The sequence below is a fragment of the Takifugu rubripes genome, chromosome 14 (genome assembly GCF_901000725.2).
Source record: "Takifugu rubripes chromosome 14, fTakRub1.2, whole genome shotgun sequence".
Taxonomy (NCBI): domain Eukaryota; kingdom Metazoa; phylum Chordata; class Actinopteri; order Tetraodontiformes; family Tetraodontidae; genus Takifugu; species Takifugu rubripes.
Genome location: NC_042298.1, coordinates 11,847,752 through 11,868,005, shown reverse-complemented (window position 1 = coordinate 11,868,005; position 20,254 = coordinate 11,847,752). Strand labels below are relative to the sequence as shown.

Here is a 20,254-nt window from a genome sequence, read left to right as displayed (position 1 = left end):
ACACACCAAACTGACGTCTGCAGTCTCCTATAATCCCTCAGATGAGGTGAGCGGCCTCGCCTTGGAGGGGACGTCCCCACTGTTTGAGGTGGAGGAAGCTCTGTGTGGTAGGGCTGATTAGGGGAGGGCAGGTCTGAGGGGGAGTTTGGAGGATTGCTAGATCAGGAGTTTTCAGAGAATCGGCTTAGGGTTGTTGTTGTTTTTTTGTCTCCAAGTTTACCTCATACTGCCACAGCTCTCTGAAGTGACCATGAGGATCATGAGGAAAGGTAGCATTCAAGTTGATGATCAAAGATCAATAAACACCCTAATATCATAATAATATTATAATATTCAGGCTAAGAATCAAATGCACCACCTGAGGGTCGAAGTGATGCTGTTTCGGGTGAAAGACAACAAACTAAACTGCTAAATTCAGTGCTTTGCAGAAACCCAGAAGCTAACCCCTGAACAAGCAACCGTGGCAGGAAAAATAAGTGTGCGAATAGGTGTGTGCTGTACCCGATGCAAGATTGGCTGGTGTTTCTCCAGTTTCACCCGGGTTAGTCAATAGCTCAGACGGGGGCCTATTAAAACCACCGAGAAGCTCCTCATCCTTTTCACCTTCCAACTGGCACCAACGTTGCTGTTTGAATGTTCTTTGGTTTGATTTATGGTTTATGAGCAGTAGGAGTCACCTGCCATTTTTGACCCCCTTTTCTACTGTTTTTTGACATGTTTGGGTGTAGTCTTGCTTTCCCATGTCAGATTAGATTTTAATTGTATTTCTGGGAACAATGCCAGAAAGAGGAAGGGAACCGACATGTCCGCCTTAAATACAAACACTTGTTGCTGACCAGAATTATGAAGCATCTGCTGGATCACTGAGGTAGATTAAACCTCCATCCGACTGCACAAAATACTACAGAGAAGTCTCTAAAGTTCCTTTTCTCCTGAACATTTATTGACCAGTTACCGTGTGTTGTCAAGGACTCGTGGAAAAGCTAAAGCTGGAGTCCAGAAAATTTTCATTAAAGGCTGCGGTGCTCAAACGGTACAACCAGGTGTCGATACAGTCGGACCTATTAGACACCGAGATGATGCTCGGCTCTGAACTCGATGGCCGATAAGTCTTAATCGAGTCATTGGAGTGTGTTTCGCAATTTGTTCCAAATCTTGTCGTCTATTGACTAACTGCCTGCCACAACCCCAGACAGCGAAAGCAACTTGTTGGATTTTTTAGTGTTAACGATGTTTTCCAAATCAAATTTTTCATTTGCATCATTCAATAGTAAAAAGACTCATATACATAAAAAATGGATTTTTACCAGTATACCTCGTCGAGTGGTCGCAATGAGCTGAAAAAATCAGAAAGCTGAAGCTGTAATTACTGTGTCAAATCATAACTGGAATATTTAAAACACAAGAGGGTGAAAGGAAACAACCACGTAACAAACACACCCATGTTGGCAGAACTGCGTATCGATTGAATGAAGCAGTTATCTCCCACATGTCATCTGTGTTTTTCAGCACAATTCAGACCATGTTTACTCTCAGCGCTGATCGAACGCATCTCATTTAGAGCTCTGGAAGTGGCCTCCTGCTGCCGCGGGAGATCGATACCCGGGGCATTACATCTAATCAAGCACTGATTGCTTTCTCAATGTTGATTGCAGTTAGCCAGGATGTCATTTTGACTTGTAATGTACGTTTGTTTGGATTTGAACGATCCCTCAACAGAAACTGACCTTTATCTTCCCAACGCTCTATTAATTCCACAGAGACAAATCAGGAGCAGCGCAACAGCGGCACACTTTGTTTTAATTAACATGATTACTGTCGCGCCGCTCGGTTTAAACCTTGTTATGTCTTAATGTCGATTTTCTTGCATGTTACAGCGTCGTACTGCTTTCTACAAGAGTTAACATGGGGGATTCGCCACTGTCTGCGCTCAGATGCCATCGACTGAGCTTTAGGCCCTTAATCAATCCAAAAAGAAAATGAAAGTGTATGAATAATACCACCGGTATTGGAACACAGCTTTGTTTTCTTCCTAATTTATTCTGTGTTGGTGACGGCTGACGGCTCACGTTAACGTAAGTTATTGACGACTGCATGAGTTTTGTGAGTTAACACGCCACCAACTACTCAGGGTAACAATTTATTCATATGAAATATTTAACTCAGTTGAAAGGGTAAGTACCTGTGTAGTGAGGGCGTTTGTGACTAGATGTAAAGCATCCAGTTTTCAGGCACTTTGAGCACACAAAAAACAAACTGCAGCCCAGTTCTATCCAAGGGTTGATCTAAATTTCCTTCTCCCTCTGGTAGGATCAGAGCCACCAGTTCTTCCTCTTTAAGAGCCAACAGGTCTCTTAGTGACCTGGTGTTGGCAACCCTGAGGTGGTTCACTGTTGTGTTTAACAGATTTGACATGTCAGTGCTCAATCTGGTAGGTTTGTTCAGAGCCGCTTATATGTGCTTCATACCTACGAGCACATTTCTCCAAATTCATAAAGTGGAACAAAATGCGTTTCAGAAAAATAAACAAGGTTGTTTTTAAATTGACCTTGAGAGAACGCTTCCTCAGATTAACCTTGGATTATTTTCTAACTCGCAATGTAGCTTTCATTTTCCTGCAACCGCATTCCTTTCAACAAACTGTTGAAGAGATAAACTCCTGGTGCCATGTTCTGAAAGTGTCTGTTGGCAGGAGAAACGTTTATTCTTTAAGGATCAAACTGATAAAAGTTTTAAGGAAACGACTGTTTCCTGACATGCTGGGACCCCAAATGGAAGGTTGTTTTGAGTTTTGCCCAGCGCCCAGTTTAAAGGCACGCACAGCCCAGGCCAATACGCCCCCACCCCACCCCTCCTCAAAGACGTAAATCTCACAACATGCTCGTAACTGCAAAATACCTAAACAGTGAATATTTAATTCTGATAAGAGAGTTTTAAATGTCAATGCAATAAAACCGTTGAAGTGTTCGTTTTTTAAAACCTAAAGGTTAGCAGGAAAGGGATACTTGTGCCGTTTGGGTCAGGTTTGGGTGCTATGGTAGAAGAATGATCACTGGGCTAACGTTCCTTAATTGAAGCCACCAGCTTCCTAAGCTATCCTATTACACCAGGCAGGTCAGGGTTGTCAGGTCAGGGTATAAGAAAGCTCTGATGTGTAATTTATTGTGCTTTTACCTCTAATAATCCATCCATATGAACTGTGAGGTTATGAAGCCTCCGATTCCCCTACCCATATGCTGCCTATTTGGCCTTGCCACAATGATCTTTAAATCACACATTGCTCCTGGACCTTCATGACTGGACTACAGACCAGGCGCAGGAGTCAGCTTTCATTTGAATTCCCCCCAGTGCAGCCCACCGCTGAGATTTAAGAACGCAGGCATTAAATAGCCGAGCTGGGGATCCTCAGAAAAAGCCGGCATCCTTTGCTTTTCCCCCCATGACCGTAAATTGCAAAGGAATGCAACTCCCAACATGAGATCAATAAAACTGGTTTGCAATTTAACAGATGTTAGTAATCCTTCAAGGAACAGTCTGCATTGTTCGAAAGGTGATAACAATGTGCAGTTTGATAAATTATACAAATGGCTTTTTCACCGACCCAATATCTCACACCATCAGCTTAATCGCTCCGAAGATTAACCTTATCAGAAATCACATTTCTTCACACTGTTTCAATTATGAAGACAAACACAGTGTTAGGGTGGGGGGTTGATCATGAAAGGCAGCAGCAGACTTAGCATGTTGATGTTCCACAGCACATACATGGATACGGCCCTGCCTATTGGCTGTTTTCTACCTTCATGTAAGGAATGCCTTGTTTTTATTCTTTCTTTTTTTTAAGTTGAAGTAGAAAAAGCAGTAACATTTCTCACTTTGTTGATTCAAATGGGTAAAAATAACTTTTTCATTATGAAACCATCACAGTGTGAGTGTGTGACTCAGCGTCCCCCCTCAGTATATTAACCAGGACCTGGTTAATCACCCTTTTCATTGCTTTACTATCTATCTATCTATCTATCTATCTATCTATCTATCTATCTATATCTACAGTATATCTATATCTATAGATATGAAAGCAGGCTGAACCTCCTTGTACATACTGGGCCTGAAACTTTGGAATTCTTTGAATATGAGCACCAAGATACGCTGTGAAATGTATTGGAAACATATGTTGGGGAGTTTCCTTGGGGGGGGGGGGGGGGGGGGGGGGGGGGGCTCTGAGAACGCCAACATTGGGTGATTGTGGTGATGATTGCTAACTGTGACATTCACATTCCCGGGTTTAGCAGGGTTTAGCAGAAGGAGATGGTGGTGGATTTCAGAAAAAGCAAGTCCCCACCCTCCCCAGTCTGCATCAGTGGGAAGGACGTGGAAATAGTCCCATCTTACAGGTTCCTGGGTGTTCAGCTGGACAATAAACTGGAGTGGTCCACAAACACCGATGCTGTCTACAAGAAGGCCATGAGCAGACTCTATTTCCTCAGGAGACTCAGGTCCTTCAGTGTTTGCAGCAGGATGCTCCAGATGTTCTACCAGTCTGTTATGGCTAGCACCATCTTCTTTGCTGCAGTGTGCTGGGGTGCAGGCATTAAAGCAAAGGATGCCAACAGACTCAACAAACTCATCAAAAAGGCAGGGTCTGTTGTTGGCTGTAGACTTGATAACTTGGACGAGGTGGTGAGGGACAGGATGGTGTTGAAACTGCGGACAATCATGGACAGTCCCTCCCACCCCCTCCATAACACAGTGGACAAACTGAGGAGCAGCTTCAGCAACAGACTCCTGCAGCCTCGCTGCTCTAAGGAACGGTACAGGAAGTCATTCCTGCCGTCCGCCATTAAACTGTACAATTCACTCAAACCAACTCAACAATAATTGTGTAATGTTTATGTTGTAATTTTATTTCTAATTTATTCTATATTTATGTATATATGCTTATAATATGTATATATTATATTATGTATATATTATATATATGCTTATAATATATGCTGTATATATGCTTATAACATTCTAATCTATCTGTATTTATTTTTTTCTGTCTCTTTACTCTGCATTCGCTGCTACTATAATTCAATTTCCCCACGGGGATGAATAAAGTCCATCTTAATCTTAATCTTAATCTTAATACGGGACTATAACCTTGGTTCGATGGTGTATGTTGTGCTCTCCGGCACAGGTAGGGACACACTCCTTGTTCTCCTTTTTTGCTCTTCCACCATAATATCCAATAGAAATGTAAACTGATATAAGACGACATTTGCATCGACGAGCATCATGAATGGAAGTTTGTACCCCACATCCCACTTCTATGTAAACTTACCTGCAGGTAAGACCACAAAAAAGGCATCTGTTTTTTGGGAACAGCTGCAGATCCTTCATCCAGGGGTAGTCACAGGAATGCTGGAATCCTTCCTACATTCACCACAGAACACACACTGGACGGGTTCTCAGTCTGTCACATGACATCATCCTTGTTCAGAACAATGGCGATGAATTATAATGAATTATGAGATTATGATAATTATGATAAGGGTGGTTTTGTTGGTTTGACTAACATGAACATCATCATCCTGGTCTGAAGGGTACTGAATCAGGACTTTTCCCACAATTGATTCTCATCATTACATTAGATCAGATTGGTATATCCCCTTTCAGCCTTTCATCCTCAGACCAACATTGCCTCAACATTGTCTCTACACTATCAATGTTTATTTACACAGAGGAAAGTGACGGAATCGTAATGTTCTTTCTCTCAGTGATGATTTGATAGCAGACTAAAATAAACCAAGAGGTCAGCTGTGAGAGGTCCACTGAGAAAAACCAGCTGTCATGGAGACATGGAGATCAGTAAATGGGAAAAGATGATAAATTAGCCCTTAACCTCACTTAAATGATGGTGGATGGCAGGCCGAGATTCTAATTGAACAGCGCGCCGTAATCATGTGGAAACAGTTTCTACAGAGTAAAAATGTTCATGCATCTACCTTGTTATTTTAAGACAGTAAGTTTTTTAAGGCAGAAAGTGAACATGAGGCTCATCCTCCCCACCAATCCTAGGTTTTGTTTAAAAAAAAAAAAACGGCTGCGTTTTAAGTTTGACCACCTCAGATTGGAGAAAACCTCCTACAAGGGCTGCGTATTAATGGAATAATCATAAAACCATGCTCAGCATTTAGAGAGGTTCCACTGGGTAGATCAGTAATTCAATTAGACATAGTGAAAAGCACACAGCATCCCTCGCAGGGGCTCTTGGATATCTTCCATCAATTCTTCGCCACTTTATTAGATCCAGTTGTTGTAAATTAGATTTTCAAATTCAGCGGATTTAGGATCTCTACTCTGGGAACGGGAATAATGTTGCGCCGGGTCAGCCGCCATCCCTCCGCCATCCCTCCGCCATCCCTCCGCCATCTCGGCAAAGGCAGGTTTATTGTAACCCCATCACGCCTGGCGTACGGGACTGCAGAGCACATTTGGAATGTAGTGCGTAAACACCATCTATTGAGGTGATACAGAGGAATGGGCCCACTAAGCCTTGTCTGACAGCATTATTATGGCCATTGGTAACAGTGTAGGACACTATGTAAACAGCTTTGTTCTCTCAGATGCCCATAAAACCAGAGCCATTACAGGCAGGAGCAAGGCGATGCTGTGCATCCTAACACAGATATTCTGGCGACACTCCTGCATACATAAGCCCTTGTGGATGCACGCAGACACGCACGCACAGACTACGAGCATGCACACACATGCAGGCGCCGTATATATAAATACATGCACACGCATTCAGTAGGAGAACAAACAAAGTAAGAATGTCTGCTTCTGTTGCTAGGATACCGGTTCTTCTGGCGCCTAAGTAAATGAGGGTGACTGGTGGCACAGACGGCTGTGAAAAATTAACACAAGCTGTGGCAACAAAGTAAAAGTAACTCCCATATTAATATGAAATGAAGGCATATTCTTTTTGCTGGGCTCAATGTTTCACGCTGGTGCTGAGTTTGATTTCAAATCCAGATTACAGCAGAGGGCTATTAGCACCGAAAATACTTAGATTTAGCTCAAAGATATATATTTTTAACAACGTGAAATCGATTAAATGGCCCAAGGAAGATTGTGAGACAGATAATTGGACAATTTGCCACTTCATAGGGGCAAACCCATAGATTAGACAGAGGAACTATGTGTGCAAACAATCAGGGCAGGGATGGAAATAAAGCCATGGAAAGACACATGAAGGAAGAGGTCAAACAAACAGAAAATAGAGCAAAATAGAACAGGAAATGACTAACCTTATACTGCTGCTCCCCACTGACCTGAAACATTGAACCGAAGTATGTTTTAATAGTTGAAACCAACAAATTCTGGGCTTTTATTTTGGTTACAGACCGAGGTGAGGTTCAGAGAAAGCAAGTTGTCTCCCAAAGCACCCATTTGGGCCTGTATGAACTTTAACTGCAGGCAGTCTGCATTTCTAATGAGTGCTGACAGACTTAAGAAGATAGTAGACTATGTTTATCTTACACTTCTGTGATATTATATTGCACACTTAAAGACCCACTTAAGGTTGCATTCATTATTCAGACGCTGGTGGTGGAATCTACCCTGAAATGGTGCCACATGCTTGTTAACACGATGGTGAAGCAATGTGGGGTTCAGTATGTGGCTCAAGGACCCTTCAGCACAGACTGTAATACTTAAAACTCAGCCTTTTGTTAATGGCCTTGGTGGACTCCAAACTGCTGACAATGGCGTCCATGCCGTTGGGTCGATAATGGGGCCAATTTAACTCGACTCCTGCCCCCGTTGTCTCAGTAGTATGATTGCTCATCATATTTGAGATTCTAACCATCATCAGTACCAGAGCTCTGCTAGAACCCAGCTGTAATTATTTTATTTTTTTTGTTCTGACATGGGTTCAAACCTCCAATATTTCAGCCCAACTGCAATATCAAATGACACATGCCGGTCCTAAATTATTCACAGGAGCTTCTTCTGTCTGCAATGCTGCCACCACTCAAGTGGTTTCTTTGAAACTAAAAGCCAGAGAAGAGGATTTCAAGTCAAAGCGTACCACAAAACTGCATTTTGTGCTCACAAATGCAGCGTCGCCTCAGTCAGATGCAATGTTAACTCTGTGACGTTAACTTACGCAGTACCATTATGTCTTAAAAACTGAGGTGGATGGAGCCACATTTAAAATACAAGTAAAACTTCACCACAAAATTCAATGTTCTCATCGAACCAGCAACACTTATAGTAAAGTGGCATTTGAAGTATTTGTAACTTTATGAAAGCAATGTGTGTGTGTGTTGAGATTGAAAAGATTTAACTTGTGACACCTAATAAAGGCAAAGATGCTTTTTTGGTAGCGTACATTTAACTTAGCTCAGATGAAGGAACAGAAGAACTGAGCTTCACACAGCAAACAACACACTAATGTAGGTAAACTTACTGTGTGTGTGTGGGTGTGTGTTTTGAATGCAAACTTGACTTTATAATCAATATCGAGATTAAACACAGAAAAAAACCTCCTGATAGGCAGCAGCAGGCAGAGACAGCACGAAGAAGAAATTAGTGTAATCATGGAAAATATGCCAAACAACATTTTTCTGCAAAACCTTTGGATGCAGGGAGCGCACTGCAGTGGAACCACGAGCTTCACAGCGAGCAGAAATGTGAAGAGTGAAGCCAGTTGTTAAACAAACACGCTACCTTGAGCAGAATTGATTCCACAAAACTCTGAACGTTACGACTGGATCGACATTAGTGACTTTCAACTATATAATTACTGCCGAGCAAAACAAACTGTCCCAGTTGCATTTTCAACCAGCAGAAATATGCTTGTGCAAAAATAATAAGTCAAAAACCAGCAGCAACCATCATAAACTCCAAGCAAACATTTAGCACATATTAGCTTGATGCTAAGGTACTCACTGAGGTGAAGTCAGGCCCTGGTGGTCTCGGTCCTCTGGCTGAAGAAGGCAGACCAGTTAAGTCCCAGCTCTCCAGTTAAAACGCTCCTGTTTCGCTGATTTCTCTTTGTTTAGATCAGCCCAGGTTCTCACTCCAACACACACTTTCAGACTTGAGTCCTGCTGTGTTTCCTTCACAGCAGCCATTGTGTCTACCCAGGTCTTTGCAGATCCACTAATGAAGGTTCTGTTCCAGCTCTGCGGCAGGAAATAGAACATGGCCCCTTTGACAGTCCCTGTAGAACCTACTACTGTGAGCATAAAACATTTACCAATTTAAATCATTTTTTAATACTCGCTCAACCTCATAATTGACACTGTTTCGGGATTTCCAATGTTTTAAAATTTACACTTTTAAAGCTGATTTAATATTTTATAACTACATTTCATTTTTATGCCAAAATGCCTTTTTGACAGGCAGTAAGGATTTCTTTCTTTTCCTATATGAAAACCAGACATTTGTTAAATGTTTACCATGAAGTTGAATGAATAAACCAGATCAGTCAGTTTAATTTTCTTCATTGTTGCTGTAACTAACCGCTCATGACTGAGCCCATTTGTTACTGTTGTTGGAACTAATTTATGTAAATAAAGCTGAAGAAAGAAGAAGAACACATTCATCATATGCTGTTTTCATGTCTCAAAGAAATGCAAGCAGAACCGTGAAGCTTGAGTCCAACATCTGCTCCAGGTTCGACCTGACAGGCCGGCGCACGCTGTCAGGTATTTCCAGACGCCAACACCTGAAAAGGCTGTAACAGCACACGAACATCTGCTTTGCTGGAAAGATAATATGTGTTTATTTAAATTCATTGCAAACAATTTAGATTTGAACCAGTATAATCTTATAAACCTCTAACTTAGCACTCAGCAGAGCACATTAATCAGTGCAATAGGGATTTGTTCCCTTCAATACATGTCCAAGTGCAACACCTCACATTTAAATTTTCTTTCTTTTGAGAGAAGAATTCAAAATGTGTTCAAGTCTCACACCAACTAAGCACTAATCCACCCTAATCCATCCTTTTCTTATGTCTGAATGTTATTTTTGAATACTAAAAACTAAAAATGTATCATAAACCTCAGCTGGAGTTTAAGAAAGGGAAGCAAATCTTTTTTTTTCAGCATTAAAAAACTGAAGAAGAAAAGAAACAATGCGACATGAACACACAAAGGCGTCAGAGCAGGTCTGTGTGAGAGGGAGACAGAGGTAATGGAAGGTTGCAGTGCAGTAAAAATATTCCAGACGCAGCAGCGTGATGAAGGCTTTCTCCTGCTAACCTTCTGGGTTTGAGACCTATCACTCACTGCTACCTCAAACTGTGGTCAAAACACACCTACGGCGAAGCTCCGGAATGGTCGGAGGGAAGAGCTTCGACGTGGGGATGTGGAGAGATGAAGAGGAGTAAAGAGTCAGAAGCACGGTTCGTCCCACTCTCTCATTATCCTCACTTCTTAGCCACAGCCGGCCAGCTTCCCTGGAATGAAGGCCAATTCCAGGGATTTTCTACCTGGAACACACACACAAAATTGTGCAGTAAATACCCGTATACAAAGATTCCCCTTAGCCTTAACCTTGGGCTTTACATAATAACCGCATCACCAGCTTTGTGCATAACTGTAATGAAAAAAACCAGCATCTGCAGCCCCTGAGTCCCCATAATGATGTTTACTGTTACAGAACAACCGCTTCTTCCACTCTCGCACACACAAATATCCACAAACAGGCTTATTTGCTTCGGCTGGTTTTGTGTCCTGCTTGTTTAATCGGTGATGTTTTTGCCCGAGGAGCTAAAATAATCAGATAAAGTGAGCGCCCGATGAGACGACCCTCCGAGATCCTCACATGAGCGCTCCTGGAAACTGAGGGGGAACCTGTGAAACGACAGGGGAACGCTGCTCTGAATCCGGAATGGATGAGCGCACGTTAGGTGGTGTCTGTATCAGACTGTAGCTGTGTCTGAAATCGCACACGTGTTCCCTTGGTTAATATTAAACACTCTCTGGCTGTTTGTATGTTGGTGTACCGTACTTAATAATTAATCATCATTTAATAATTAGCATAGCTTTTTATATGCATCTGCAAAGGATGATGGGATATATTGCTTGGTAAGGGAGCATCCGTTGTACAGTGCATTGTGAGATACGTTGAGTGCACTAAATAGATTACAGTGGTCCTCACTTAACATTCAGACACCCCTTAAATAATGGTGTACACCCTAGTTAGTGCACTATATAGGAGGGGACTTTAAACACAACCGATTTTCCTTGTAGCACCTTGTAGCAGTTTCTTTCCCATGACTTCATGTTACCGTACGTGTTCGGACACCACAGGATTACCAGACCTGTCAACTGTGAGATGGCATCAGTGATACGGAGCCATGAGTTTCACCTGTGAAGCTTTTTCACTTGAACTCAACCTGCTCACAAAAACCTGATTTTGGAGAGCCGCCTGGCTCCAGACAACCTTCACGGAGAAAACTACTGATTTTAAAAGAGCTATATTTTCACAAAGGCACTGTTTTTATTCTAAATGTTGCCAAGACTCATTATAGGAGTGTTCAGGTTGAGTCTTTAAACACTGATAAAGGTCTGAGCTTCTGAAGACTTTATTTTGCTGACTTTTGTTTGCAAATGGCTCATTTAATCATCAGGTTACTTACAAGAAAAACATTTAAGTCAAGTCAAGTAAGAGAGAATTGTGACTCGCCTTAGCTGGTTTTCTCAGGCAGGTCAGACTATAGCAGCTGTTGCCAGAGCACCTCTGAGAGTCAGGAATCAAAAGATGGACTTTCAGGGACTAAATAATGATATACCAATAATAATGAAAATATATCATGTGACTAACTACATCTACATCAAGTCTTATACTTAAATAAAACTGGATATTGCCACATTCAGAGCAGCTGAATTGAAAGGCAGTCTAAGAAAACAATCCAAAGTTCATCCGAAATTGAAACCTGAACTTTGATTTGTTAGTTTCACCAAAGGCAGCAGCTGGAATCTGTTTATCCATTTCAGCTAAATAATAAGAATTATTCTTTTTATTATTACTTCTTTCATTCCCTACAAGACCTGAACCCCCCCACCCCCCGTGCATCAATCTCACAGAAACAGGCTGCCAAGCTTGATGAATACATTTAATTCCAGAGCTGTTCTTGGACATTTCAGTATGTTGTTGCTATGTGACCCTGGTGTGCCAAGTCAGCCTCATTGAGCAGAATTATTAACATTTGTGTCATTTCCAACCCCCTTTGACGTTGAAAAAACAGAAATTCTAAAAAGGGGCTGCTGACATGCAGCCTGTCTGAAGCGGGTGTTCAGCGTTCCCAGTTCTTATGATTGATTTATGGAATTAGGCAACAATAGCCACAAGAGGGGAAACTGTTGTTCTTCCTCCAGGGTTTCCACAAAGACCTATGATGTATTAAATGTTGGCTTTTCAAGACGTTTACCATGAAAAACACTAGCTTTAAAAGGAATTCAAGCTCCAAACTTTAAACTATTCACTGGGAGAATAAAAGGGCACCAGCCTGAGCATGAATGTGTCCACGGTGTGTTGGAACCTAATGAGGAAATGGGTTCAGGCAGATACAAACAATATAAGTAGAATGTTACAGCAGCAGCACATTTTGAATCCACATAAATAGGTTGATATCGCACAGACGCCACACGCATTTCAACCCAAAAACATCTATGTTGCAATTTTTGAAGCGTTTATTTCTTCCCAAGAGCTTCCAGGATGGGCGGAAGAGAGTGGAACTTGTGTGGAAACACCACTGCAGGACTTGTCTGTCACATCAGGAACATCCAGCCTGTCTGTGTGGGTGTCGCTGACCTTGATAATGACAACGGTGTGTTTTTAAAGGCGCCTGTGATGCACCGAAAGTCTCGGTTCTTCACGTACTTTGGGCTGGGAGTGCAGACAAGTCACGGAGGTGACACTGAGGGTATTTATGGCTGATGAATGCGCACTATTGTCATGTTAATGCGGTCGGACGCCTCTGATGATCCTCAAAGCGGGATTATATATGAGCTGGCTCCACGCTGAATTCACACTTCGTCTTCAGGAGACACAAAGAAGTCTGAGGATTACTAAACGGCATATGAGAAATCAGCGCTGAAAAAGCGGTCCTATCAGCGCTGCTTCTCCGCAGGATAAATATGTAAAGCACCGCCGTTTGCAAGACGTGCGTTTCAGGGACTGCAGGCATCTTCATAGCTGTGCTTTAAAAATGTGTCATGATCTTTGCTTCAGTAAGCAAAACTGAAGACATCCTCACAAACAGCTGCAGTCAGACTGGCACTTTTCTCTCTACATATCTAAAAGTGTGTGTTGTGGTGATTTTCAGTGTCAGTGTGAGTTCTCCTATCTGACATTAGTGATGTGCCACTTACTCATTGACTCTGTGAAGACATCAGCTTTCTCACACTGACTGTCCTCTGTTCACAGGTGACTCACAGGACACATTCTTTTGAGTTACGAAGCACAGTTTGGCCCGGATCTTAAATGTCAAACTTCATGAGTGGTTTCCAAAGTATTAAGTATTAAAAAGAAGAAGAAGAAGGCGAAGGCTCAGAACGTGACGAGGCTGCAGGTGAACCTACAGATAAACTTCTGGGAGAGCAGAATGTTTAGGGAGGACTGACTGCTTGTCTACCCTATCCTGCCGTCTAAACCTAGTGAACGCGCGGGCTCTCTGTGGGCCAAAGACCGCTTTTTGTGAATGATTTGAAAGCGCAGTAAATACCCTTTTAAAAACGCCGCAGGATCTGTGCAGTCCATCTGGAGACGCACACCTGAACCGCTCTTCTTCTCTCCGGCGCCCGCACCGTCAGCGCGCTGTGCGCCAAATGCCGTAGCAGTGAAACAACGTGAGTCACGGGTGGAGCGGGGGTGGTTCTGCAGGCTGGCGTAACGTCGACGTAGGTTCTCCGTACAACCGCACGGCAGCCTTAAACGGGGAGGATCGGATGTCTGCGAAGCACAACGCGGAGGAAGCACTCCGGGGAAGTTGGAGTCCGCTCTGGAACCAGAGTTTGGTGCGCGCCTGAATTGTGCAGCTGCGTGTTTGGAAGTGTCGCGAACGGAACCTGAACGTTGCACGAAATGCGAGCTTTATCCAGTGGACTTTTGTAGTCAAAAAGGTAAGAGAGCTGCAAGACTTTACTGTAGATATGGCTGGATTGTTGCAAGGAGCCAAACGCGCCTTTTCAGTCTTTAATTTTTATTTATAAAAATTAAACGATTTAATATTTTGATTAATCTGTAAAGACCAAATCTATTCGCTGTTCTTTTAAAACATGGTTTTCTCCACAAAACTTTAGAATTAAAGCAAAGAAACTCTGCGCCTGCTTCTTCCTCGGCGAGTTATGTTTTGTGCCATGAATGCATCACTCGCACTTTGTTGTGATGTATAGATGACGTTTTGTTTTGCGGTTTAAAGGCTGCTAAAAAACTGATCTTCGAACAGATAATGCTGGGAAAGGGGGGGGGGGTTCAAGTGTGGAGGTTTTCCAAAATCGTATCAAATTTGAAATATGGGAGGTCTAAAATCGTGTTGCTGTTGATGTGGGCTGGATCTCACTTTATCCCAGAGGTGTTTAAGTTCTCATCAGATATCCTCTAATCACTGTTTTTCTCGCCGTTTCTCTTTCTCTCTCTCTCTCTCTCTCTCTCTCTCTCTCTCTCTCTCTCTCTCTCTCTCTCTCTCTCTCTCTCTCTCTCTCTCTCTCCCTCTCTCTCCCAGGTGCTGGCAGAGAAGAGCTACTTTTCAGTCAGAACTTATCTTCACGCAGCTGCTCTTTCAATGTTGGATACAGTTTCAGTGATTTCGCCAGGCTGAAATCTTCAAGGGTCAGGACCTCCCTCATGGCAGCCTTGGTCTTCGGGCTGCTGCTCTTTGCAATCCAGTCTCCCCCGGTCCCCTCCAGGCCCGTGGCTGACGAGGGAGCAACACCCCCCCCTACCTTGCCGTCACCCCCGTCCACCGGCCACCCAAATGGGACCCTCCAGCAGCTTCCTCAGATTATTATCATCGGCGTGAGAAAGGGGGGGACGCGGGCGCTGATAGAGATGCTCAGTTTGCACAGCGCGGTAGCGGCAGCTCAGAACGAGGTGCACTTCTTCGACTGGGAGAGTCATTTTCAGAAGGGCTTGTCTTGGTACCTCAGCCAGATGCCTTACTCCTTCCCGGACCAGCTGACGGTGGAAAAGACGCCGGCCTACTTCACCTCCAGCAAGGTCCCCAAACGCATCCATCAGATGAACCCTGACATCAAGCTGTTGCTCATCCTCAGAGACCCCACAGAGCGGGTGCTGTCTGACTACACCCAGGTCTTTTACAACCGCCTCCAGAAGCACAAGCACTACCAGCCCATCGAGTCCGTTCTGGTGAAGGACGGCAAGATCAACCTGGAATACAAGGCGCTTAACCGAAGCATGTACTACGTCCACATGCAGAACTGGCTCAAGTACTTCCCCCAGGACAGCATCCACATCGTGGACGGGGACCAGCTGATCAGAGACCCGTTTCCAGAGATGAAAAAGGTGGAACGGTTCTTGAAGCTTGAGCCCCAGATTAACGCTTCAAATTTTTACTTCAACAAAACAAAAGGATTCTACTGTCTGAGAGACCACGGGCAAGAGCGGTGTTTACATGACTCCAAGGGTAGAGCCCACCCACACGTGGCCCCCGCCATCCTTCAGAAACTCTACCAGTTCTTTCACGAGCCCAACAAGAAGTTCTTTGAGCTGGTGGGTCGAACCTTCAATTGGAAATGAACCTTTAAGTACTTTGGCGTGCGTGTGTGTGTGTGTGCGTGAAGGGGTAGTTCTGTTTTCTTGACTAACAGGTGTAGACAAAGAGACAAAGCTAATGTAAAGCAGAATTTATTTTTCTACTCGTACATTTGTTACATTTGTAGAATGGAGCCAAATATCAGAGCAGACCACGAGGTGCTCGGCTTAAACGATCAAGCATTTTACTGTCATCTGTTACAGCAGAAGACTTTTACAGTCAGTTCATGTGTTGTAAAAAGATCAAACCAGCCTGTTAAATATTGTCACACACCCTTTCCTATAAAATGGCGTTGTTACTAACCTTACTGCATTCTTAAGCTCTGAAGATCCTTTTTCCTGCTGCTATGATTTGTCACCTTCAGAAGCACTCTATGCTGAAAATTTGCCCACCTCTTTGTGTTAGTTGTTTTGTGTAAGAAATTCTCTGGCCATCATGCATCAGTGCCGTACGCTGTACTTTTGTTTTTAAGTAAAGAGTTAATACCATAATAAAGATTTTATTTTTAACACATTTATTATTACTGCCCCCCTGCTGTCTTGTCTTCTCAAGTGTGGATGATTCCAGTCAGGCTGTTCACACATTGTAGTTAACGGGGGTGTTTCTTTCTCCCCCAACATGTTTACATTCATAGATCATTTCTTTCAATATTTGCTGACTGTTGGACTCATGAAATGGTGCACCTATCTTGAATTTCCTGTTTGGTTTCCTGTCCTGCATATGCACAAACAACAGCTGATCACAGAGGTTGCTTTGTGCTGTTAGTGCTCTTACCTTTATACGGTTCTTAGCATCTCCCCACCACTGCAAGCAGTCAACTGAGCCTGCATGTCCTGCTTTAACCAGCTTATTTACCCTCAGGGCCATCCTTTAGCCAGCCCATTTAACCTCTCTGCCCCTCTTTAATTACCTTATTTATCCTGTGTGACATACTGCACCAGTCCATCCAGCTTCTCTGCCCCACTATAACCAGCCCTTTAAGCTCTATAGCATGCTGTATAGTTTAGTCTCTCTGTTGTCAGCAGTCCATTTAACCGTTTTCAGTATAGGTCATCACACATCCTTATTAGGTCGGCATTTAGAGTCCACCCTAAACATTTCCACAACAGTACAACCTTTTAAACATCACCGTGTGTTTGTGTGTAAGTAAATGACAATGATACACGGCCCTGTAGTGAAAATTGTTCAAGTGAAATTACCAAATTCAAACTATCTGAACGTACGCAAAAACAGCTAAGAGCCGGTCATCTTGGCTTATTTCCATTCTCTGCTTACTAAGTAAATGTGATTGTCAAGATGGGAAGGAATTTAGAATGACCACATGGGGAAATCTGGAACATACTAAATTCGTTAGAAAGAGATCAGAAGAGGGCATTGTTTATACCCAAGGGAGCAAACTTGTGCAGTTTTCCAGTGCTGTCTCAACAACATTAAGCCCAACAAAACCCCACTGTAAGTGGTTCTACCTGAACGTGTGTTAGATTTACTGAGGTTCCCCCTTTTTGTCAGGTCAAAGCAACATTTCAAACTCATCTTCACTCTTCTGGCTGCGTTTTTAACTTTTTTTCCCTCCACCCCATGAAGAGTACGTGTTGAGTATGACTATCAACAGCTGTCACAAGAACAGGTTTGGCTGCAGATCTGCAGGAGGAGATGAATGAGTGGTAAAAGGAGATTGTGGAGGTGTGGCGCTCGTGGAATTCTTATTGCTGCTACAAGATTAACAGGCAGCCGCTTGCGTCACTTGGCACATACAGCAATAACAGAGCTGACACGTTCCGCCTGTTGGTGTGTGATTTGAACGCTCTGCTATCCAGATGGTCCTCGAGTGCAGCCACATCTGGAGGTGCTCACATTTGGAAAGCACTTCTCCTTACTTGTTTTGAAGAATGAAACAGGTGGTGTCAGAGTGACCTTCTGTTGTATCGCTCAGAAATTCACGCCCCTTCCAGATATCCCTGCTTTCAAAATGTTTTCAACTCAACAAAATAGCAGGAGCAAAAACAAAACCTGATGCTGATATACGTAATTCCCTTGATGGAAAATGGAAAATGGCCTTTTTCCATTCACAATCAAAGTTCTTGTCTGGCTGGGGTTCCACCTCAAAACAGTGATGTCACGGGTTTTCAAGTTTTTTAAGATTTTAAGTTTACATATAAGCATTAACATTATCAGTCAATGCTTGAACCCTCGGAAAGATTTCCTCCCATCGAGGTAAGATAAAGATAGTTGTTGCAAAAGCACTTCCTCCTACTTTAAAAATGAAAATATCTGGGATTTGGATGCCACTGTATCACGATCCCAGTCAGAGGATGTGATATAGTGACAGGGCAGCGAATTGTGACCCAGAATTATTTTTACATAAGCGACAGAAGTCAAATCGAACCAAGCCGAATAAGAAAGCAGGTGGAGCTTATTTCATGACTACAGCATATAATAGGAGGGATCTCAGGAGTAGCTATGTTCCCCAGCAGTACCTTCATGTGATGTCACACTTATAATAATAATTGTCCATTAGACTTTATAGTTCTTTATTTCTTTCAAATTAAGTCAAACAATCGTTTAAGCTGATCTTAACTCCCATTTTCGTTCCTCCTGTTGTGTTCCTCTCCATCGTGGCAGAGATTCTATTAAGACTTCATAAACGCACCATTAGTCGAGTCAGCTGTGCAGCCCTGTAAAGTTTTACATTACAGATTTCCCTCAGCATCACCTAATTAATCTCAGCCACATAATTAATTTGCTTCCTCATTCCGTGCGCAGCCATCCTCCTCCCCTCCATTCCCCCCAGGCCGCCTCCACCCTCAGCCGTTGTCCTTCCTAACTCTTTGGGCTCAGCCGGAGCAGCCTGCGAACACCCCCACTTCCTCGCTCTTTCCTGAAAGACCTCACGTTCCCTTCCAGCCACAATCAGCCAATCTTGGTTGTTTTCAAAGGGTGATTTGATCCAGTGGAGCACGGCCCCCTCTGCAGTCACCAGGGCTACAGCTCGCCTTAATTGGAATAGATTGTCTGCTCAATATGTGAAGCCCAGCAGAAATAACACATGCACCCATTCATTCTCTTTTTGATTGGGACGTATGCGTGCACACAACACATCAGCCTCCTCACAGCCACTGTGGCTCCGATTTCACTGTTCTAAACAAATCACTGACATTCAAATTGTTTCTACCCAGCTGGGTTCATAAATAAAGCTTCAAAACAGTAATTCCCCAACAGATCCAGGAGAGTTTTGCTGGAACTGATTAGAGATCACACCATTGTACCACATGCAAGGGGATTCTGTTTCGTGTTGACATTAACTCCACGATAAGCCGTATCTTTATGACACGGGGAAGCTTGAAACAAAGTAAATGAAAATATTCCCGCAGGAAACTGGCCGTATCTGCTGACCTGTTTTGATTAGACAAAAGCAGGACCGACGGAAGAATGACGGAAGATTTATTTACAGCAGCCGCTGGTAGTTTCTCTCAATTTAATGCAGCATAAAATGTCAACTCGTCTGCGTTTAATGGGGTTTCAGCAGATCTTGTTGTTACATTTGACATCTAAAAAGCTTTAAAAGTGGGTTTTATAATGAGCATTTGTATCTTTATTGCCATTCCAACAGAAATCTGGCTGCAGGCTGGATATTTAAAGGTTGCTGCAGCTGCATATCTCTTAAATTCAGTGTATTTCAGCCTCCCACTGTTTGTCCTCAGTAGTTTTGTAATTTCAGTGGTTATTTTCTGGCACTATTTTAATCAATCAGAAACCATTTCAATGCCTAATTGCTTATCTCGTCCATGTATTAATTTACCTAGTTGACTTTAGAGAAATTTATTTTAACCTCACATTTAGATGTTTCAAGCCGACACTATTTAAATGCTGTTTTTGTCTTTTACTCCATTTACTGACAACACTCTTCCCATCTGAGTGCAACCGGATGCTCAGAGTTGTCCTCCACTAATAAAACTATTAAGCCTATAATTTAACATGTTAGCACATCCACTTTTAAGACTGTTCATAAGTTAAAAACCATAATTTAACATTCTTTTTTTTTAATGTGTACCTCTGTAAGCACAGAAAAACAGTAAATAGTTGCTCAGTGGGATTCTGTGGTTACTTTAATACCAGCAGTTACATGTTGTGCATCAAACTTTCCCTTGATTAAACGGGTCATTATCTAAGAGTTACCATTTATGGAAACTCTCTGTTTGTCCATGTTTTAGGTGGTTGCTCTAAATTTCTTCCCTTTTGTTTGTTCCATTTCAGTCTTGACTACAGTCAGCTCCTCTGAAGGATCTCAGCTCATTTTTATGGCGCCTAAGAGGAGAGTATGGTTGATATCACGGGGAACAAACAGAATCATCCAAAATCTACATTGTATGACTCAATGTTATGAGTCTCTCTTTAGCAACTATGCAATTGCTCCCATTCCCTCCATGGTTACTACATCCATGAGGTTTTTTGTTTTTTTTTAAATTACCATTATCT

General features: G+C 42.8%; 1 protein-coding gene and 1 long non-coding RNA gene across 5 annotated transcripts in view; one reads left to right on the top strand and one right to left on the bottom strand.

Annotated features, from left to right (window-relative positions):
* LOC105417403 (uncharacterized) overlaps window positions 1–13,833 on the bottom strand; it is a 42,799-nt gene extending 28,966 nt beyond the window's left edge. For 2 of the 4 annotated variants that reach the window (XR_003890792.1, XR_965080.2), the window contains exons 1-3: window positions 13,730–13,833; window positions 8,941–10,489; window positions 7,296–7,319 (exon numbers count right to left, since the gene is read on the bottom strand). This is a non-coding gene — a long non-coding RNA (uncharacterized lncRNA). The remainder of the gene's footprint in view (window positions 1–7,295; window positions 7,320–8,940; window positions 10,490–13,729) is intronic. The other 2 variants (XR_003890794.1, XR_003890793.1) reach the window with 1 other exon arrangement.
* Window positions 13,754–16,293, top strand: hs3st1 (heparan sulfate (glucosamine) 3-O-sulfotransferase 1). The gene is made up of 2 exons (XM_003970626.3): window positions 13,754–14,126; window positions 14,729–16,293. Exon 2 carries the CDS (start codon window positions 14,851–14,853, stop codon window positions 15,760–15,762), a length of 912 nt encoding a protein of 303 aa, XP_003970675.1. The 5' UTR covers window positions 13,754–14,126; window positions 14,729–14,850; the 3' UTR covers window positions 15,763–16,293.
* The last annotated feature ends 3,961 nt before the right edge of the window (window positions 16,294–20,254 follow it).

What these genes read in the sequence shown, in the direction of transcription:
- hs3st1 (XM_003970626.3), top strand. Translation starts at nt 14,851, where the DNA reads ATGGCAGCCTTGGTCTTCGGGCTGCTGCTCTTTGCAATCCAGTCTCCC.